This window comes from Lepisosteus platostomus, chromosome 2 (genome assembly GCF_059453375.1).
Source record: "Lepisosteus platostomus isolate fLepPlt1 chromosome 2, fLepPlt1.hap1, whole genome shotgun sequence".
In the NCBI taxonomy this organism is placed as follows: Eukaryota; Metazoa; Chordata; class Actinopteri; order Semionotiformes; family Lepisosteidae; genus Lepisosteus; species Lepisosteus platostomus.
This window is the reverse complement of record NC_142612.1, coordinates 61,327,378-61,350,532: the sequence shown is the minus strand read 5'-3', so window position 1 is coordinate 61,350,532 and position 23,155 is coordinate 61,327,378. Positions and strand designations below refer to the sequence as shown.

Sequence of the window (23,155 nt, the reverse complement as noted above, 5' to 3'; positions counted from 1 at the left end):
AACCGTATTAATAATAAACTATTTTATGGAGCGCCTTTAAAGGTGGCTTCTCAAAGTGCTTTATTAAGATACTCATGTGCCATAAATATACCTTTCAGGCTTAGATCAACAATTCAGGCTTGCTGACTAATGTCAGACAACAAAATTGCACACAATACCGACAAGTACTACACAAATTATTTTTCAAGATCGAGTTACAAGTCTATGATCCCAAAAACCTGACACACATCTAGGTCAACATTACTTGGGACCCTATTGAGGTTCTTCACTCTTTCGATCTCAATGGATCTTTGTCCTTCAAACATCTTTTCAAGACATTGCTGATCTGTGGAATACAGGGCTCAGCCTAAGAAGACAGCACATGCACATAGCAGGTGATGAAGGCACTGCAGGACTAAACACAAGCTCCTGCAATTCCACATTACATCATATCTGAGGATCTAACAAGTATGAGACAAAGCCCCCAGCAGAACTTGCAAGCTCGCAATGTCACAACAAAGAGAATGGAATTATCTGTATTAAGATGCTTTGCCTGAAATCGTAACATTCAATCCCATTTGCTGCATACAGACCATCCATTTTCAAGGATTTGAACATTACTATAGCCTGTTTTTGATATTCAGATTGGGTTTAGACAGCATTAACTTCAAGTAGTTAACGGAGGAGATAAAGCTGTTGTGTTCACAAGCTGTAGCATTCTAAAAAGTATTTTGCTTCAAAAGCTGAATATGCCAGAGATTCACTCATGTTCGTGCTAAACAGTTATTGTGCTTAGTGTCTGTTTACACTACTTCCACAGTCCACTGCCAATTTCAAGTGAGTTGCAAAACTACCAATGAATTAATGATACTCACCCCTCATAACATGAGTACATTTGATTACAAAATCTCTGCTTGTAGGTGAAAACTTGTAAAGCGACACTAAAATCCAATTAAAAGCTTTGATTCATTTCAAGTGCTTGTAACTGGACATAAACCAGTTGAGTTAAGGTACATTCTTGATGTATTTAAATAGCTTGGCACTGCACGTATTATGGAGCAGTTATTGCAGAAAAATAATTTACACAAACAAATGAGCTCTGCCAAATAGTTTTTACAAAAGGTTTTTGTAAAATTTACAAAACAGTTAAATCTTGTGCAAAGACTAAAACCCATAACTGAAAGGGCAAACTGCATGGCAATATCAATACTGTGCCCATGAGAAACTTACTGTAGTTGTATAAAATGTTAAGACTTAATACTTGTATAAATTACACAATTAAAATAGAATAACACTTAATCTCTATTTGGATAGGTGAAATAACAGCCAAGGAGAGAATGATAAAAACGGATAAATGAGCCACACGCTTGGAGTTTGTATTAGTAAGGGAAGTTCACTCATGTAACAAATATGCACCGCTTGTTTTGACAAGTATGTGTAGTAAAGAGCTCTTTTAACAAGGGATGAGTAACTCAATCAGTCCACGTGGGCTGTCACAGACCAAGAGCTCTCCGAGCAGGATACCACCTACTTAAAAGTATTAAGCATCTCTGAACCGATCATCCTCTTTGGCGAGTGGTTCCCTATTCGTTTTTCCCACATAGAAACGGCACTACTGAGAACGCTTTTACCAGTTAGCATCACGGCAGCCATAACATTGAAATGTGATTTAAACTTCCTCCATACTGTCAACCCAAAACGGATGAATTTAAACAAAGTACCTATTAAAGATTAAATCGCCTTTTGAAGATAAGAATTCCAATATATTAAGGAACAAATAAACAGCAAAAATGTAAATTTGTAGTAAAAGATACAAAAAATGAGGCGGGGGGGGGGAGGGAGTCCACAATGGGCACAAAATAAAATGCAAAACTTTTACGTCACAGGGCATCATGCACCATAGAACCTGCCAAGACTTAATTTTGGCATTAGCTCCATGTACAATGGGTGTGCCCCTCAACTCCCAAAAACAGATGGGGCTCAGTCTTCACGCTGGAGGACAGGCATTTTTGCCATTAATCTGTGAGGCGGTACTTCACAAAGTATGATGGGAGTGTTACCAGTCATGTTGATGAAACCAATACCCTGGCTCTCTTCAAGTAAGAGTTGGAACAGATCCTCTGATCAATAGACTTTAGGTTCTAAACTTAACAAGCAAAAAATGGTGGTCACAAAATAACCGTATTCACAAGCCTAAATGTATAAGGGTCTGGGCTGATGAGACGAGAAAAAAAAAAAAGGTTCCAGAAGCATGTATCCCGGCTTTAATCCTCTGTGCCACGAGTCAGCAGTTCTGCTCTGCTCAGCTGTAGGGGTGACATTAAGAGATTAAATCATTTTGGAATGGAGGGCTTAATCTCCAGATTCTTAGTTTTCAGATGCATATTGCTTTCAGGCTGAACCAGGCACTAAGAACACCCCCTTTTATGGGGAAAGTTCCCTGTACAAAGGGAATCTTCTGCACAGGCATAAGGGGCATGCTGGCATTGCTAGGCTAAACCATGACTAAGTAAAATGGGGATAAAAAAAATCACACCAGGCAGGTTTAGTTTAACTTAAAGAGTATATGCAATATTTATTTACAGTGAAGCAAACCAGGGAATACACATTTCTTTAATGCAAATACATTTTCAAATAAAGTGCAACCAAACCACGAGTGTTATTGGCCTTAGACAGGGACACTGACTCAGAGGCAGCTCAGAGAGGGAGACCCCATCTGACAGCCCAATGGGCAGCAGGCTTCAGCTTTTTACATGGACTTTTACCCATTACAAAGACCTACATCAAGAAAATAAATCTTCCCGCGGACGACCAATCATTACATATTGCACTTTACTTTGAGGTGACTGCTATACACGCCCATTTTGGAAATGGGGGTCCAGTCACTTTCTAAAGGGTCACAAGCAGTGCCTTTCACTCTTATTTACGTAAGAAGTTACCAAACTGATTTGTCCAAATTTAAACCCATGTTGATTCAAAGATATAAAACACATGCAGGATTGACACTTATGAACCAGAGTGCTGTATTTAGGATTTAGGACCAATTTCAGAAGGGGAAAAAGGGCTGTGCAGTAGGTGGGGTAACTGGCTACTAGATGAACTCTGGCTAAGTGTCAGACTGTTCATTGACTACAGGGGATGTGGACAAAGGTGCATGTTTAAAAAGGAAACACCTTTCACAAACCTACTGTGGCCATACTTCTGAAAGGAAAAATTAAACACGTGCTAGTGATTGAGAAGGCCAAGGGCAGTCAACACTTTCCCCACCATAACATGAGTTCCAGAAAAGCAAGAAAAGTTTGTCAAGGAGAGGGTCCTGACAGGAGTCCCACCCATTGCAATTGATCACTTTAACATCTACATCAGGTTTATACACCATTTTCAGACAAGCATGCACGCGACATGAGTTTACCAAGTAGTAAAAATTGGAGTTTAAGTAGCTGAGACGCACCAGGGGGTCACCAACGGACCTTGAGGGATGACCTTTACAGTAACTGGAATGAAAATGCAAAAAAGATGAAAAACGGGATGTGCTTCTTTTCAGAGTTGCAGTTACCCTGAATAAAGCTATTCCAGCTAGCACTCTGGACTGTTTAAAAAACTGGGTAGACAAGACAAGGGCTTATCAAGCAAATCAAACAAAAGGGGTATCACTTCCTGTCATCTTCTACCTTTGTGATTGAACCTGAATCCACTGTCCATTCAAAAAGCCAGCCAGACAAAAGTTAAGGCTTCTATAATTCCTTGAACTGGAAAGCTACAATGCATTATATTCAACACCACAAACTAAAAACTGGAGTTCTACACTAACACCTTCTAAAGCTGCTGTGACTAGCTGAACACCCCTGGGCTCCAGCGATGCATTTCAAATAGTTCAAGAACAGCTGAAACTCAATGACCGCACACACAGCTCACAACCCTCCTTAGAAGAGATCTAGTACACACAGACTGGGAGGCCATGGATTTAAAAAAAAAAAATAGCAACTGGTTTAAAAAAAAATCCAAATTGATATGTTACAGCATTGGAACATGTCTTAACGCAGTGGTTAAAAACATTTGGTAAAAACAAATTAGTGCCACACAGACCTTATCATTTAATCTCCTCTAACAGGTTTCTTTATGGCTGCCTACAAAAGGTAGGCATGATTCCAATCTAGCCGTTTAAAGGATGCGCTTTTCTTCATAAGACAGCGCTGTGGATGTGAAGTAGTTACTCGATGTACGACAGATGCAGTACTTCAGAAGTGGTTTAGCAGCTAACAGGAGGCATCGGGTACATTTCCTCAGTATCGTATACCACAGAAAAAGACTTCTGCACTGTGGAATACTTTGACACCTGCAGAACGCAGAGTATTAAGATGCAATGCAAAGATTAAGTTGCAAATCGGGACAATACCATCAGAAAAACAGGACAAGAGGCCAGACGTCTGTATGTTAAGCAAGAATTTCGTGATTCTCAATTTTTTGCCTAGCAGTCAAATTCGGACTTATACAAGTACTGGTGTTTAGAGATAGGACATACATTTTTCTGAAATGTAAAGATGCCTAAACCATGTCTTAATCCAGGTAAAGTCTGAACATGATTCTTAACTATAAAATCCATAAACTACCAGAGATCAAAACACTCATTGATAGCACATTTTTTAAATCAATAAAACTGCTTGGTGCAGTTCAAGGACAGAAACATGACTGCTTGCTTTACTGATTTTGGGCATTATGTGGTACAAAGACTTCAATGCTCAGGGGATATTTGTCTTCAAACAATGAACCAGAACTGAACAAAATGCAATATTTCACAATGGAATGCTGTGGGTTACCTTTTTAGACAACTCCAATCAGTACTGACTGGATGACAACACCAAATCAAACCCTCATTTGCCGTTTTCCATATAAACTGAACACACAGCACAACCAGTAACTCTTGTATTATTTTTGTTTGGTGGGGGAGTCATTAATAGTCAATTACATAAAACCAGCTGTCTACATACATCTTTACATAATGATCTGAACCAGCTCTGTTACAGACTCACCCTTGTTGCATCTTCATACAAAGTTCAAACTAAACAACTCTCCCTCTGAATAACCAGCTTCTCTGGACTGGCATACACTGCCACCTTGTGATCAAAGCCAAGAACTACAAGAGAACCCCCTCTGAACAGGTGCAAGGGAATCTACTTAGAGAAAGGCCACTCGTTCCTTTCCTGCTTTAACAAAAATCCAAATTGAAGCAACTAAATTCAGAAATTGCACTTTGAGTGGTTGTCCACATTAAGAAATAAACATTGGAGATAACAGGCTTACTATTAAGTGCTCATTTTCTTTAACCTGCACACCTTCCTCTTTAGATATGGTGGCTTCATAAAAGGATAAAGCTTGGTAAAATAAAAAGCAAGCTCACTAATAAAACTTGCATGTCACTTCTGACAAGAGAACTGGTTCTGAAAAACTGCTCTGAGCAATCAGACGTGAGAAGTTACAGGTCTTTAAGCCGCTTCCTCTCCTTTGTGTCAGTACCTCCTGAACACCCGTATTGTGCGCAGATCATTTTACTCTACAACCTTTTGAAAAGGGCCTGGTATACTTTGTTTTGAGAGGGATTCAGAGAACAGGTTAACTTGAGGGAACTTCCTCTGTGTGGTCAAAAAACACCTAGTTAAAGATGTCAGACATCAGCAACTACATCTTGTGTTGGCTATAGTCATTGAGGCACATTAACATTCTGGTACCTTTTTCCTATTTAGACCACCTTTCTGTAGACCCTGGATTGTTTAACAAAATTGTTGGAAGATGCTTTTGAGACGACTTTGTTCTTGCTGTTCAAGCATGCAAATTGACAAAATATGCAATTATCTTTCTTACATTGAAAAGAATATCTGCTATTGGCTTTTCAACCTAAGGTATAGCTAATGGCCAACCAGTCTCCCATAGGTCCAAAAACTAACCGTTGAAGGAGAGTTTAAAAGATTTAAACAATTTCAAACTCCAAGGAATGGTAACTGATTCTTGCTGTACGAAAAGAAAACACTCCATCACATCTCCATACTGCAGGCCAAGTTTGACACGGCAATTCTGAACTGGATCTCGGGTTCTCCAGGATAATGATCAGGGGAATCTTCAAGAAGGTCTGGTGAGATCTGCTGTCCGAGGCAGTCCTATCTCCTGCAGTCCCATGCCCTGCCCAGCCCAGTCTCTGACAAAGCTGCACTCCAGAGGAGCTGGCTGGTCAGTCCATCAGCCAGTCACAGGTCCGACCACAACACAGCCTTGCTTCCCTTTTCCACACTGACCACATACGTTCCAGAGGGCGACCAGGCCACGGCATTGATAGTGGAGCTACAACACAAACGCAAGCTATTATAATCAGCACAACAAAACAAGGATGGAACCGATACAGTGCATAAATTGAAATATTGAACTCATCCACAGTTATCAACTCAACTAACAAATCCTAGTTGGTCAGCATTTCATTTTTTTCTTCCAACTTAATTGTAAAGCTATGGAGGCTGATCACAGACCTGTGACAAAGATTTTTGAAGGGTAAACAGATTAGGATATCAGCCTATCATACTGAATAGTTTAGTTCTAGTTAGTCCATCAGTCACGCCTCTTGCCTAGTAAAAGCAAACTTTTACTAGATCCCAGGATCTAAAAAAAACAGGAGTTTCTTGAAACAAGTGAGGCTTTCTGCTTCAACAGGGTGGGGTATCTTGTTTCAGACTCGCCCAACAAAAACCCTGACTGCTAAAAAGCCTCCCAAGCAGTGGTCCAAGACATGCAAACAAAATGAGTCCGATCCCTAGTTCCATGTGCTTCCCTTTCTAAAGGAATGCGTTTATCATACAAGTAAAAAAAATCAAAATTCCAAACTCCCCCCCCCCCCCCCATTTTCCTCAGGGAGGAATTAAATACATACCAAGGGCTAGTTTCACCCACTGTTTATCAAAGATAATCAAATTCTACTGTTTTTCCCATTTGGAAAACTGCTACAAACCAATTAACAGCTTGGTCAGAGACGGACTCACCTGTGGTGCTTGCCTAGTGTCCGGTCCAATTTGCCCGTCAACACATTCCACACATACAAGGTGCCGTCAGCAGAGCCTGCGGCGATATAGCTCCCATCGGGGCTGGAGAAGACAGCACGGCATTAACACTGAGGTCTCTACACACCTGCGCCATGGCTCTGTTATTCAGGAAACAGACTCGTTTCCGATTTCAGCAACAGGACCAGGAACACAGATAGTCCACAGTAAGTAACAGAAGCTTGCTTAAGGCTATAGGAAACTAAAACATTTTCTTACCTAAAAGTTACTCTTGTCCAGTCAGAGCCACACTTGAATCCTTGAACACTGGGAAGGAAAAGACATTTTGGGATATTCACCTTTGCCATCGTCTTTTGGCTGCCTGTTTAACTGCCCCAACATCCCATCACCCGAAAGCACAGCTAGAATTTGCCACCAGCTTGATAAAGCTGTTTGTGAAGTCTTATTCAACTCATATCCAAATAAATACCAGTGATTTTCTGATTTTAAAAATATTTTAAAATTTTCAATTAAATTTTCCTTTTTTGGATTTACAAAAAAGGTAATAAACAAGACGGTCATTTAAATAGCTTTTGGTGGAACAATTAGCTTACATACTTGAGTAAAAGTTCACCAATGTCCCAGTATGGCAATATTAGAATACGGTGTTGTGGTAGGTGGGCTTGCATAATGTTAATTCAACCGATGAGAATTTCTAACTTCACTCCATATGCTAATTTAGTGAGGGTACTGGTACATAATGCCCCTGCACTACAGTGATGGATGAAGTATGTAAAGCACTTCAGGAGCCACTGAGGCGAGAGGTGCTAGGGCTCAGGGAACTATTATAGATATGAGGAGCTGAGGATGGGTTTCTATAGCTCAAGCGCAGTCTCCGACAGCATCTACTCAGCCCGCTAGCTGCCTCACCTGAAGGTCTGGCGCACCGCATTGGTCCGCAGGTCAATAATCTTGATGAGGTCATCGCGGGAGCAGGCGAGCAGCTCCGTCCTCTCGGCGTTCAAATCCAGGGAAGTGACTCTGCCGTGCAGCTCCAGCTCGCGCACAATGCTCTCCGCCCTGGGAGCGCCAGCAAAAACAACATGCAGTTCACAACACGTTTCTGCAGAAGTGGGGGTTTAGTTGATCCTGTTAAGGTTCTTAATTTGAACACAGTACAAGTACAAAGACTGCAGAGCCTATAAAGAAAAACAAAGGACAGATTTTTCTGAAAGATCTGATGACACTTTTTCTCAATTAAATTGCCTTGTCCGATGTGCTACCTTATCGATGCTCAAACGCACTGCACATTTTTTGCATTTCTCACCTTTGAAACTAGAACAGCCTCATGTTCAGTTCAATTTATTGGTGAGCACTAGGTAGATCTGCAACGTTGTCCTGTAACGTTCAATGAACACCGAGGGAAAGTGAATTTTAGAAACACTGCAATGGCATTACCACCTAATCCTAAACCATTTCAGATCCATCTTCACAATATACAGATGGGTAAGGATTTAATAATTTCTTGCACAAACCTGGTCCTCTAAATCCCAAAAGAAACTAGACACAGAAGGAAACCCACATCAGCCCCCCAGCTCTATAAAACACCAGATCAGGCAGGGAAATTGCTTTGTCAAGTGAAATGAAACTTTGATGACCCAGCAGTCATGACCTCAGTTTAACATCTTGTCCTACAAGGGCACCTCTTACCGCACACTGTATAGGGTCACTATAAGGCAGTACTGGTTCACAAACGTGCTCTAAAGAAAGAGCAGCCCCTACTTGTCTGCCAACACTAATTACAGCTGCAACCTGTTTTAGTAACAGATCTCCCATCCCAGCACAGAAAGCTAAGCACAGCTGGGCCTGGTCAAGGCCAGGCAATGAGGTGGTAATAACCTCACACAACTGATTGATGGAACTGGCAAGGACTCACCTGATGTCCCAATAGCGCACTTTCTTGTCAAAGTGGCCACTCATGACGCACTGCTCAGTGCAGACGATATCGTTGCAGCTGGACCCTGCAAAGACTGTTTTTATACCTGCGGGTCAAAAGACAACACATTTAGAAAAACAACCCCTCTAGTCCACGGTCATAAACACAAGTGGCATTAAAGAAAGGGTAATGGAGGTGCATACAAAAGTGCATGCCATATTTAAAAGCGGAACTGCAATACCATTTATATTTTGGGGTTAGAAAGAATGATCACTAATGAGTGAATTTCATACTACAAACGTAAAATGCACTAGTACATTGTAAACAATCACACATCTTTTAATCCAATAAAAACATTGCTTTCATTTCTAGATTGTTTTACCAACAAATACTTCCTGTTAACTCTGCATGCAGATCACATTAGAACCGACATCGCTTTACAATAGTCATTACAGTGACTAGTGAGCAGGAAGGGCCACATTATGTAGCAATTCATGGGAACTTGAATGTGAGTTTACAATACGGAAATTTATAGTGTTCATTTTTTTGTGAATTTAAAATTTGTAATTTTTTGTCAAAGAATGTTACGGGACTTAACTGGTTAGAGGAAATTGGCACTGCAGTTACCCTTTAAGCATTTTTATGGCATAAGGTTTTGCAGAACAATGATGTGCAATAAAAATGCAGAAGCATTACCCTGATTTTAATAACTTGTTTGCACCTATGATTACTAAACAGCAGTAGAGTATCAAAATTAGCAAGTTATATCACTTGGAGCAGTAGATGGTCTAGTTCAAATGTGACGTTTACCTGCAGCTCCACATGTGAGTATATACAGTTTGTTTAGCAAAGCCACTATAAATAAAACTCACTTGAGCAAAATCACGAGAGTTTGAAAAGTTAAGGCAAATACTGTATCAATGTATAATAAGGCACCTCTTTGACAATTTAGGTACCTTATGAAACATCAATACCATAGGTCAGATTTGTTTTAAGCTTTCAGGATTGTACAACAAATAGAACTTGATGTTTGGACTGAAAAAACTAAATTAACAGAGCACAGTCCAGATAACTAAACTCTTTCTGAAATCCAATCTGAAGAAAAGCTTAAACTGCAGTCAGCACATAGTAGTTACAGAATGCAAGGTAAATGAATCAGAATAATTATCATTGATACCGACGCTCCAAAAGGAGCTCAGAACACCCTGCTCCAACACCAAAGACAACCAGATACCACACTGGCTAGTGGCTTATTGTACTGTATCAGCTGCTACAGGAAACCCATTCCAAGGGATCTCCTGTGTGCGCCTGTACTACTGTAGGTGCAGTGCTTTCGTTCTTACAGACTTTGCTGCGCAGATCCCAGAGTTTAAGTGTCCTGTCATAGCTCCCTGAAACGATGCGCGCATTGTCCAGTAGGAAGCGGGCAGACAGCACCTTGCCACTGTGTCCTGTGAGAGTGTGCTAGAGGAACAAAGCACATGTGGTTAAAGAGCTCCAGTGTCCAATTTCACACATGACTAACCTATTGAATTCAGCCAAAGCAGATGAAGTCATAAGATAGGCATACACCATATGAAACACTCCTTAATCGGGACTTTTTTAGAAATTGTATCACTAAATGAAGGTCTCAGCTTGAAAACTTGAGATCAGGTGCCAGTGCCAATCCCTGCACCTGCCACTCCTTGAAAGCTGGCTCTGTCAGATGTCCTTCACTGCCGTGACCCCATGGTCTCTCGGAGACACAGATCAAAACGTCATCCAGGCTGTCAGGAGCCCCTGGACCCAACACGCACAACTAGAGCATGATGGGAGAAGAGCAGGGGCTTCTGGGAGTCAAAGGGCTGCTGGGATGGCAGCGAGCATCAGACCTTTTACTTCACATCACTGACCTCATGGTGCCATACCACAACAAGGCCTTCAAGATGGATATGATAAAAAGAGAAGAAGCCTTCTTTAGGAAACACTACAATCTGCTTTTAGCATTCAAGCAAAGTACAAATGGAATATGATCCCTGTGGAATCAAAACGCTCAGGCAGATTCAAAAGGATTTACCTGCCAAATGAATGCTTATTCATGTCACACTAATACCTAAATGCAGTATTTCCATAATTGTGTGGCTGTACGTCTGCTGTTGCTCTTTTACAATTTACCTTAAAATTCCCCTTTCTAAAGTCTATAAACATTTGTTGCTCTTGTTGGTCATAAGTGCATCATCCAGTAAAAATCAGTATTGTTTGCAGTCTTCACACATTTAATAAATGACCCACATTTATGAGAGTACTAAAAAGAGACATGGGAACAGACTACAAGAATGCTAATTAATGGGCACAGGTGCCAAATGCAACCCAGCAAAAGTCAGTTTGAATAATTCATTAATGAATATTTTAATGGTCTTTAAAATATATCCCACTCTCTCAGGAGAGGGAGCAATCCAGCCCTAATCCACAGGAAGATAGCAAAGTGGGAACCAGGCACTGCGCACTGATACCTACTCGTAGGCGCTGGTCATCCACTGTCCAAATCCTGCTGGCAAAGTCATTGGAGGCAGCGAGCAGGTACGAACCCTGAGTTACAGAGGAACAAAGGGTCACGTTCAGAATAGCTGCACCAACAAGCTTCTCTTTAGTGAAGGAAAAAAAACAAGAACTTGTCGTGCATCATAGTAGCAGGGCTTTGGTTGTGAACACCTCACAGCTGAGTGCAAATCCCCATCACTGCAGGCAGTTATAGCAGTAAGCCTTCCTATTTAACCTGCTCTCTTCTCTATAGCAGCCTTCTGCACAGGCAGAAATAGGACCACAGAGTGACCCGAAACAAAAAACCTGCTTCAGTTACAGAATAGCACTTTACTTCCTTCAGTTTGCTAGTTCAGCTTCTAAAACTAAACGTTTTATTATACGCACACATGCAGACAATCTGATTTAAGACCAACCCAACATAGGTTTTAAACCAATTGAACAGACTAATCTTAACACTTCTCTCTTGCCTTTAACCAGATAATTTAAGTTGCGAACCCTATCCATCCATATTCTAAGCACTTCTTACAATGCAAGTCATAGGGAAGCTGGAGCCTATCCCAGCAAGCAACAGGCACAAGGCAGAAATACACCCTGGTTAGGATGCCAGTCCATCCCAGGGCAGACAGACAAGCACATACACCAGGGCCGGTTTTTCCAGGAGCCAGTTTCCCTAACAGTTTTCACTATGAAAGGCAATCTGAGCACGTGGGGACAACATACAAATTCCACCAGATAACAGCCGAGGTCCAGAATTGAACCCAGGGTCATAACTCGGCAAGGATAAATGTGGGGTGACATGGTGGCGCAGTGCCTTTTCAAAATCTACAGTAGACATCTTTTCAACCAGATGAGGTACACCACAGTGTGGGAGAAAATTATTTATGTATTGGCCAGACTGCAAGATGAGACTTAATTGCCAAAAATTAAACATGGACAATTCTTTCACACTTTGCCTTTGATACCTAGCCCTGGAGAACTACAGTTCCCAAATTTCAATCTCAAACTCTAAATCACCTTCTTCAGAGGTCAGTGCAATCGTCGCTGGGGTTAAGAAATCAATGATAGCCTGAACTGAAGCCCAGCTCAGCCCCTGCTAGGATTCTAGCACTGTCACTCCCTGGCCTGTTGCGAGCTCCACTGTGACAAGACAAGGGGGTTGTCTCACTACAGCAATGTTATTCAATACACATGCCTCCTGTACCATTGATGCAGAGCCTTATAATCGCATCCCGCAAGCACCACCTGATACAGACCAATAATGAAATCTAGCCATGATTAATCGCACATCCTCTCTGTTTGGCGTTTCAAAACCCAGGCAGTTGTATCAGTGGACTAGGAATTTAGGAAGTGACCGGTTTAGAAGATATGGTACAACAGGGGTTGACGCTTTAAAAATCAGTTATTAGGAACTGAAAACTGGCTTGAGGAAGAGAAATGCCCAGTACTACCCACTTCACCCCAAGAAAACTGCACACCGCACTTTAAGCAACTTTTGTAACATAACTGCCACAAGAAAAGCAACTTCTGGCCTACCACTCAGCACAATACCCAGGGCAGTCTGACTTCACAGGTAATTTTCCAGACAGTCTTTCAGGAAGATGTAATTCTCAATGTAGAGGAATACACAACCCATACCAACTACAAACCTTTAGCCCCTAGTTTAGCTTGCTGAACACCACTATAATACTTAACCACCCAACCCCCATGAGCACTGTTGACCAGGGTATACTCACCGCACTGTCAAACTCAATGCTCGTTATGCCAGCATTACTTCCCGTCAGAGTTCCTTTTAGCTCACAGTGACCTAGAAAGAGACAGGCATTAAGTCTTTGCTCCACACAAAACAAGATTTCCTTTAATATCTTTTGTACATGGAAACCCTGTTTGCCAAACGGCTAAGCAGTCGGCAATTACAATAAATCCTTACAATTCACTTTTCCCCCCCAAGAAACAAAATTCCTTTAATAGTAGTAAGACCTCATAAGCAACTTTTAACATGAATGCACTCACACACAACTTTGCATTTTTCTAATTTATAGATGGAGAAAATAAGTCAAGTCCTACTGAGAAATTACTTTTCCATCTTTAATTCTCACATCCAGAATTACACTGAGTACTTTAAGTATGCCAAGACTTCCTGCACATTGCTGTGGATTTTTAAAGTAACGTATTAAAATAAAGAGTGAGGTTCTGTTTTGAGTACATTTTCTAAACGAAGGTCTCAGCTTGAAAACTTGAGATCAGGCTCCAACGCCAATCCCAGCCCCCGACACTCCTTAAAAGCTGGCCGTGTTGGATCTCCATCATCACCGTGACTCCTTGGTCTCTCGGAGACGCGTGTCAAAAGGTTATCCAAGCTGTCAGAAGCCCCTGGACCCAACATGCACAACTAGAGCATGACAGGACAAGAGCAGGGGCTCCTGGGAGCCCAAGGGCTGCTGAGATGGACAGTGAGCATCAGACCTTTTACTTCACATCACTGACCTCCTCGTGCTCTCAACTCAATTGAAAAGCTGTCTGGGTTGATGTCATTCAAGTTTGACCACCTTGGTTCCTCCCAGGAGGAATGAATTCCACAATGACCCACTATTTTCACAGAATCAGATGTAGCAAAACCAACAAAGGAAAATGTATCAAAAGTAATGTTTAAATGTCACAGGAGGAGGCAGACTCATCTTGTCTTGAAGTAGAAACACCCAGTAAATGGGCTGTACCTGAAATGACCTCCCACAGCTTTACTTTGCGGTCCATCCCTCCTGTTGCCATCAGCCGGGACCCTGGACTGAACCTCACTGCGTTCACCTCCCCATCATGGGCATCCTGGACACGGATCACAGAACAAACCCATCACGTGCATTTCTGCCCACCACTGAAGCACAAATGGGTACATATGCCAAGCAGAAAGTCACCCAAGAAAAGAGCGATAAAAAGGATTTCTTACTGGTTGCATCTTACCCACAAAAATAGTGTATAATGGAGAAAAATCCATTGTTAGAGCATCTTAAGTAACAGTTTTGCTAAGGGTTTTGTCATGTCTGATAACTCGAAAAAAGGTCTCAGCTTGAAAACTTGAGATCAGGCTCCAGTCCTCACAACAGACCCAAAAGCTCCTTAATGCTTTGAGGTGTTGGATGTCATTCATGCATTCAACACCACGGTCTCTGGGTGAAATGGTCAAGAGGACATCCAGGCTGTCAGAAGCACCTGTGCCCAACATGCATATCTAGAGCATGATGGAAGAAGAGCAGGGGCTTCTGGGAGCCAAAGGGTTGCTGGGACAGGACAGTGGGCATCAGACCTTTTACTTCACATCACAGACCTCTGGAGTGGTCACAGAACTGTGGCAAACACTCACGAAGACATGAAGCGGTGTGGTGGGAACCCGCACTTCCACGCACGCCCCAGTGTGTGTCTCGGCATTTTCCGGAGAGCTGCCGAAGGAGTTCAAACTGCGACGCCTGGGTAAGCAGAAATCAATGTAAGGATCACAAAACCCAGATTTCAAAATGTAAAGAATTACCCAGTAAAAATTAAATCACTCCTTAAATCCCTGTGAAATCTTCCTTATGCAGTTTTCTTTGTGCTTGTTTCTCACGTTAAAGCAATTGTGTTGCCAGTCTGCATATTTCAGATCATACTTAACCAGCATTTGACAGTTTTAGATCTTACAGTTCTACCTTGATAGTACACTATCAGAATATAAGCAACTTATGGAAAATAGTATTTTGCTTTACAAGTATCTTTGAACTGACTAGACTGAATATTTACTCATTTTTAGAAGGTATACAAATTCCTACTATTAAAGGGTTTTAAAATTCAAGCAAAATCACTTGACTCTTTAAAACCATCAGTGAAATCTGCTGTGTTAACCACCTCATACTTTCAAACTGAAATATTTGTGCAATAATGGTGCCTGGCATCAAACCTCCAAGCCATGTAATTTTCCCTAAGATTCACCTGGAACGATCAGAAATATGGTGCCCTAGAATTGGAGACTCAGATAGGCTGCAGTGTAGGCAGAGAATCAACCCCATGTTCCAACAAAGAACATTCAAGAGGTTGGGGGCAGGAGGGACAGTTGAAGTTGTACAGTTATGTTAACAAAAAGCAATAAAAGGAAATGAAGTTGAGGACACAGACGTCAAATTGAAGCCGAAGACAGGAGAGTCCAGGTGGAGAGAGAGTTGGGTTGAAGACACAGGAAGTCAGGACAGGACACAGCAAGGCATGGAAAGAAAGAACAAAATGTATCACTGCAATGCATAACAGCACACCTCTTCCTAATTACAGAAAGACTGGCACAGAAACATGCCCACCTACCCAAAGATATTAGAAATGGAGTCCAGAAGACCTCCGGGTGGCTGCTGGGAGTTTCGCTTACTGGAAAAAGGAGGTGACAAAGAGAAAACTGAAAAATTCTCAATTAAGAGGAAGAATCACAAAAGTATGCGCACTATTTTCATCAACGGACATTTATTTGTAGATCAGACAGTTGATGCAATTCCATGCTGACCTGAGAGACGTGCTCCTCACCAAAACACCTGATCTGTCCTGCACCGTGAACCCGTAACGCAAGCAGCAGAGCTCTAGTGCTGAGCAAATAACAGACAGCCCCTTTCTGCTAAATGCAACCAACAACGGGAACAGCTCCTTCTAACACGGCCTAGTTTGAACCATGAGCCCCCAGGCTATAGGGTCAATCCTAACCTCTGACAAAGGGGTCTGTCTTTTGATCAGTCTAGGAGCCTTCCTCCCCAGAACCCTTAACTGAGAACATCAAAATTTGAATTAAACTGGAGAACCGTGGAAAGCTGTATTTAAAATACTACAGGTGCCACTGGGAAGAACAATGAGCTGCTCTACATTTTAGCACACTTAAATAACCTCAAATACACAGCACGATTGCTCTAAATGGCACAGAGATCATTTAAGACCGGCACATGATCCACAGATAAAGGGACCAGTATGATGCATTCAGATAACCCAGTATATCTAAGGCAAAGTGAAGATCAACCCCCTGCTCATATAGGACTCTTTAGGAATTGTTAGGAATCCATTTTAGGGAAAACTTTCAAAAACAATCCAAAGCAAAGAATTAGGACATGCAGCATAAAGTCTCAGAAGGGCAATTCTGAATCAGTGAGGATAGATGGGCTTTCATACTCCACATTGACTCCAGATCCTCTGAGCTCCAGCACCCACAATCCAAGCCCTCAAACTCCCATAGCTCCTACCTGGGTGTACGGCAGGCTCCTCTGGTGGGTGAGGTGTCCCCTGCCTGTTCTGCAGCCTCCTCTGGTAGCACCTCAATATCATCATCTCTGTGGATGGGGAACACAAGATCACACCTGCGCCTGCACTGCCCCCAGCCCCGGCTCCTGCAGTAGTGCCCCATCATTGTAGATGGTTCAGCTAACCCCTCCTACTCAGTGTCCAGCTGGCGTTGCCTTCTGACTGCTGGCCTGCTCATGGTCAGAAGCTAAAAAGATGTGAGGGAAGGTGGATCCTTCTCTAGGAACTGAAAGGGGAGGGTGGAGCAAACAGCTGCTGGAGTTAGGACTGGATCTCATCCATTGGTTGAGGTGGTTAGGTGTTAAAACTGCAAATATTTCAACTGCAGTCTTAGCTTTTAATTTTCCACCTCATTTTTAACTTGTGTTAAGCAATAAGTGTCGGAAAGCTTGACTGACTGTTAATGAAACACACTTCACTGCCAGCAGTTTAATTGCCAATTAAACTACTGCTCAATGTTTTTAGCTGAGAAAAATGTACTGTTTGGTTGTGAACAATTTTGTATTTGGCTTAGCTATATGGTATAAATTCTCACTTTGGATTTCTTTTATGTCTTTGCTAATTATACAGTAATTAGTACACATTCAGGGATATGGAGATAAAATTGTGTGGCAAGTATGGCATCACTTCAGGAAGAGAAATTACATAAACATGCCAATTTTATAGGGAATTTAAACTCTTCTAACCCCACCGTTACAAGCTAAATACTTGTAACTGCACAATAATTTAGTAGCAAAAACATCTGCCCTGAATTTGAAACTTTAGAAATGTTTGATTGTATAATGTATATTAAAGGAACAAAACCCAATTTGTTTTTGTTGGCTCTACATTACTGCAGCGCAGCTCTCCTATAATAGCAACAGATTAAAAAGCCTTTCAGGATCAAACAGCCTGAAAATGGGCCACCAGCAACCTTCTACTCCCTGACCAGCTGGAAAATTGGCTTAGGCTTTCACAGGGCTAGAGTTGCATGCACACAAACCCTTTAAAAACTCTGCATAGTTTTGAACTGATTCTTTGTAACAGAAGATCTCCACCCCAGCTCTGCAGGTGGATTTTAACATGATACACAAAAAAAGAAAACAAGAACAGCTGAATTTTTACAAAGGAGGGGAAGCCACCAGAACATCTCTATACATAAGGACACTAAAAGAATGAAGAAAATACTGCCAAAAACTGTTTTCACTTAAAATGGGAAGACCTTTGTTCCAAATCTTAAACGTAAACGCATGCTTCTTGCAGAGCCAGTGATATGCAGCTAGTTCAAGTATTAAACCTGCTGTGCTGCATTCTTTTTGCGCAAGAGTAGTATAACTCAGCTGCATTACAAGACTTGATTTAAACTAGATCTTGCTTTACCAAAGCAAGAACATATACTTTCCATTCATTTCTTGCACTTCTTGTCTTTTTCCCCATTCTTTTGATTTCTTGTAATTTACTTTGCTCATTGTAATTTCACTTTGTAATTGCTTTGTCTATTACCAATTTTTGATTGGAACATGATGCAATTTCTTCAAGCACTCATTGTCTAATGTCACTTTAAGTGATGAGAAGCACATACGCCCAGTACACCATGACACTGCCGAGAGATTTTGAATGGTGGACCAGATGCGAAATGATATCTTAACCTTCTGTGTAGTATTAATTTTGTCTGCAGTAATGAAAGGAATTCTTACTCATTCTGGCTTGGGTCACTATCCTTTCCTTTAAGCCTAGAGAAGGGAAACCGAACTCTTATCTTCAAAAGGAGAAAAGTATATTCCAGAACTCATTTTAATTTCACTCCAACTGTTCTCCACGGTTTTGTGTAGGAGAAGAAAGCCTATTCCGACTAAATTGGATTCAGGGAAGCCTAGCTAGCACCAAGGACTCTGGAAAAACATCAACTCACGGATCTATGGGCAGAGGCTCCTTCGCTGCATCTGCAAGCTCCTTCTGCAGTTTGGCTTGTCTGCGCCTGGAAATGAAAGTTACACTGCAATAAACTAGACCCGTCTACTTCAGCAGATTACTCACTCTCCACTAATGGCAATATTCACCACCCAACAAGAAAGTACCTCCTTTGATGCAGGTTTATTTCAGCTCAAAAGGCAAGAAGCCTGCTGTCCACGATTCTAACTTTTAGGCATTTTAAGAATCCAAGACACTTTACTGCGAGCTGTGACTATACCACACTATTACAGAAAAAAAGGTTCAGAATTACCAAACAGGAGAATTACTCATGTTTCCCAAAACACTTCTGTAACGGATATACTTAGCCTCCATGTTCTAATTATATCACACAAGGCCAGGATGCAAGAAGCTAAAATGCCATTATGGCTACTCGGTTGCATTTTATGACAAATCCCTCCCTCTTGGATCAATATGACACAGCTGCCTGGAAGTGAGCTTTTGGCTGGCTGGAGAGGCCGGGGGAAGAGCCCTCACTGACCTGCAGTCCTTCTCGTTCTCGGCGTTGAGCCGGTTGGCCTCCTGCGCCTTCTCGGCCATCCAGCGGGAGATGAGCTCCTGGTTCTCCTCCGTGGTGCGGCGCAGCTTCTCCTCCAGGGCGCTGAAGGTGATCTGCAGGGCGTCGTACTCGTCCTTTAGGGTCTGATTGGCCCGCTCCAGGTCCTGCAGGCTGCTCCTCAGCTCCCGGCACTCCCCCTCCAGCTGGGCGATCTGCTGCTGGTACTCCAGCATCCTGCCGGGCCAGAGAGAGAGAGAGAGAGAGAGAGAGAGAGAGTGTCAAGTAAACCATGAGGCAAGAGCAACTCAAATACACCATCTCAGGCTCTGGACACTCAATGATTAATATTTGAGAACTACTCATTAGCTCTTTACCCCCCAAAGGCTCTCAAACTAAATACATCAATAGTTGCAAGCATGAGCATATAACAAAAGACCTGGCTAACCAGATGGGTTATGAGAAAACTCCTTGGGTTCTTTCAAAACCACATGCAAGGCCCCATGTGGTCCAAGGGCTCTTAACAGGCACATACTTGTTAGAGCTTTCTGCCAGTAGCAGGAGCGAAAACTGACTTCAGTTTTTATAAAAGAAATAATTGAATATGGGTAGGTAATTTTCATCAACAAATGCCAACATTTAAATACCTCATTCCTAGAATGGTCAACAGAAAAACAGTATTCATGATCCTGGTATTATTAATATGGTGGACGCCTTTAGTCAAAGTGACTTACATGAGTACCCCTTCAAACTCAAGGACACACAAAAGCAGAGTTCCACCTGGCCTTTGAACCTATAGCCTTCCAGGTCAGAGCCTTAACCCTTCATCTGAAAAAACTACTCTTCACCTTTTTTCAGGAAGAATGAACCCTAGATTATTTTACCAACCAAGGGACACCAAAACAGTCATGCTAAACCACAGGTAGTTCCCCAAAGGTAGACATATCATTTTTAGTCAACCTTTGCATCAACCCGCATCTGGCCTTTGTTCTACAATTGACATCTAGAACTATTTTTTTCATTTCTAATCACTGATGTAGAAAACCTAAAGATCTGGAAAGAAAACTCTAATCAATAGAGGACCATGGACCAGATCAAATACAGTCCAGCAGATTAGGTGACTTTACTCCTCAATGCAATACGGCTGAAGCTTTTTCATAGGTTATCAGGTATTCAGATTTTTCAGATGTATTGGATTTCTCCCTCACAGCACGGAGAAATAGACTGAAATGCAAAATTAGGAATGACACCTTTCCTTTTTAGCCATGTCAGTGGCAAGCAGACCTCCAATTTTAATGTTCCAGACATTAACTTGGTTGATAACCTGTCACAAATACCACCCTTGATACTAAAAAGGCCAGGAAAAAATAGAGCTTTACATATGACACCAAAGCAATTCATTTGAATAATAAAATTAAAGAGCAGAGATCATTATTTCAGAACAAGGCAAGGACTAGAACATCCTAGCACAATGTAAACCAGACCCACAGAGTCCACAGGACTGGCCACTGATACTCACTTTGCCTCATTGGCTTGGATCTCCTTATCCTTCTGTTGCATTTGGTTATTCAGTTCTATAACATTTTGGGCCAGCTGTAGCAGGAATGAAAAATGCCACGAGATTAAAATCCACCTGAAGAATTCAGTGACAGAGACAGACGCACAAAACATCCCGATTCTTTTATCGGCCGGCCAGAGAAGCACACTGACCTCGCCGCGCTTCTTGTGCAGCTCAGTCAGCTCCTCCTGGTGTTTGATTCGGATCTGGGACATTTCCTGGACCAGGGTCTCACTTCGTCCCCCATCCGCCCCTGGGCTGCAAACCACAGGCAGTGAGCTCTCCTACAGCTCTGATACAATTCATCTTCTCAACACTCACATGTAGGGTTTTAGTGAAGTATTTAAAAACCACACAACACTATAAACATAGTAAGAGGACAAGTACATGTTCATTTACAGCTTAAGTGTAGAGAGACTTCAATACCTCAGGTCATGTCTGTTCTGGATATCATATTTCTCAGTCTGGCGTCTTTCTGCAAGAACAGCTTGCAAGTCTGCTTTCTCAAGGAGTCTGTTATCTGTGAGGGGGGAAAAAAAGGAAGGAAAATTTCCTACGTAAAATGGCAGTATTTTTTTAAAAATCACGGTTGTCTTCGTTGAAGAAAATGTTTAACACAATAAGCAACCCAATCGCACATCGAAGCATTTGCACAGCTGTCTCAGAAAACTGAAATAAAAAGGCAAATTAAATGGAGTGCTTGAATATTCGAACTTACCCGCTAGCAAATAAGTTTACCAATGCAAAAGCGACTTATTTACCTTAAAAACAAAGCAGCAGCTCAAGACTTACAGGGTGTCGTATACAAGTCCTTGAAACCGAGAATCGGAGCCCCCCGCCTGGGTGGCGCTAGGTGTGGGGCGCGCAATGACTCACACTGCTGAATGATCTCCTCGAAGGCCTGTCTCTGGACGCGGTCTCTGTGCTTCAGCTGCTCGGCGATGTGCCTCTTCCAGCTGCATTCAGCCCGAAACCGGACCCCGGACATCTTCACCTGCACAAAGAACCCGTCAGTGAACTGTCACGGCATTTCCAAACTGTGCCCTCTCCTTTATAGATATAACATTACGAGTGTGTATTTTAACACGCCGTTATAAACGGCCGCCTCCATTACCCCGTGTTACACGCTGCCAATAAGGACAGGGTTGGTGTGCCTCCACACATTTCCTTTTCATATAAACCTTTACGGAACGGAGGCAAGTTCCCATGCAAAAGGCATGGGGTAAAAGGAGGCCAGGAGGACCTCGGTCTTGAATTGACCACCATGTGGCGATAGAAAGAGGTCAAGAGAAAGAGTGAGCTGGTGCCCTAGTCAGAAGATCACCCCGCCGGCTCCACGCCCAGAACTACACTGGGGCTTGTGAACATCAGGCACGGCCAGCGTCAGCGTTCGCGGCCACAGTCAGCAGGTCAAAAGCGACAGGCTTCCGATTTACTCACTTCAACTACACGTTTACTCGAGGACTACGGCGTGTGCAGCGAGATAGCCGATATTAACGTTAAACTCCTTAATTGGAATAAGGGCAAGAGCCAATCGTACATTTAATACCAAGGTCTCCGTCCGTTCAAAACAGGCTTTACCGAGAGGACAAAGCCAATTTCAGGGACATTTAAAACACGGTTCAATCAAACGTTTAAGACCCAGCTCAGACGATAAAAGACTTTTGGTACTGATAATGAACACGGAAAGAAAGTATTAAAACTACGTTTCAACAGATAGCTAAAGCACCAGACAATGTGATAATGCACTTTTTAAACTTTGCGTTCTCTGCATTTTTTTTCTCAGAGAGGAGGAAAGTTATTCCACGCTTTCTAAATTTGTAGACCGCCATAAATCGAGATTGCTTCATTTCCGACTGCCAGGTACCCTACACAGATCACTTTCAATTTAACTGGAAAAAAATGTAAGGTCACCATCTACTAGTTAAGTACGCATTTCAACAACATGTGCAATCGTTAGCAGGATGTTTCAGTCTTATTTAATCCTTCTATTAATAGAACGTTAGGAGCTGCATTAAGAAAATAAGCATGACCCTCTACTTATCACATGAATCGAATAAACAGCGCTTATCTGAAAAGTCGCTTCACGGCACAACGCATTTCTCCAGTACTGCTATTATTTCTCAAAACGACAATACATATACGTGTGTTCATCCATACGTATCAATTGTGCGGCGCTAAAAAAGGCAGCGCTGCGATACCAAATCAGTACCGTAGCCAAGCATAAAGATTACAGTACCTATTTTTCGGACGGCGATTTATCTTAGAGTGCCTTCCCTCCTCCTTCCGCCATCTTGGCTCTCGCTCTACAGCCTCTCCCCCGGCAGGGTCCTACCTGAGTAGCTGTCGCGGAAAAAATGCATCACTGAGGCGTCTTCCTTTTCCGTGTCATTTTGCAACGC

General features: G+C 42.2%; 1 protein-coding gene and 3 non-coding genes across 5 annotated transcripts; all 4 read right to left on the bottom strand.

The window, feature by feature from the left end:
• Window positions 1–2,523: 2,523 nt before the first annotated feature.
• Window positions 2,524–23,122, bottom strand: atg16l1 (autophagy related 16 like 1). Of its 2 annotated transcripts, XM_088611213.1 has the most exons (20): window positions 22,993–23,122; window positions 21,630–21,747; window positions 21,180–21,273; window positions 20,906–21,011; window positions 20,715–20,788; window positions 19,181–19,432; window positions 18,641–18,706; window positions 16,692–16,778; window positions 15,778–15,837; window positions 15,415–15,462; window positions 14,813–14,915; window positions 14,172–14,277; window positions 13,191–13,261; window positions 11,431–11,502; window positions 10,278–10,398; window positions 8,935–9,040; window positions 7,929–8,078; window positions 7,278–7,325; window positions 7,002–7,103; window positions 2,524–6,312 (listed from the first exon to the last, which is right to left on the bottom strand). In XM_088611213.1, exons 2-20 carry the CDS (start codon window positions 21,739–21,741, stop codon window positions 6,219–6,221), a joined length of 1,872 nt encoding a protein of 623 aa, XP_088467339.1. In that variant the 5' UTR covers window positions 21,742–21,747; window positions 22,993–23,122; the 3' UTR covers window positions 2,524–6,218. The 2 variants fall into 2 exon arrangements, with proteins under 2 accessions (XP_088467339.1, XP_088467349.1); XM_088611223.1 differs by lacking the exon at window positions 15,415–15,462.
• On the bottom strand, window positions 10,561–10,827 carry LOC148676686 (small Cajal body-specific RNA 6). The gene has a single exon (XR_015931077.1).
• On the bottom strand, window positions 13,675–13,942 carry LOC148676685 (small Cajal body-specific RNA 6). The gene has a single exon (XR_015931078.1).
• LOC148676684 (small Cajal body-specific RNA 6) lies at window positions 14,510–14,777 on the bottom strand. The gene has a single exon (XR_015931075.1).
• Window positions 23,123–23,155: the final 33 nt, after the last annotated feature.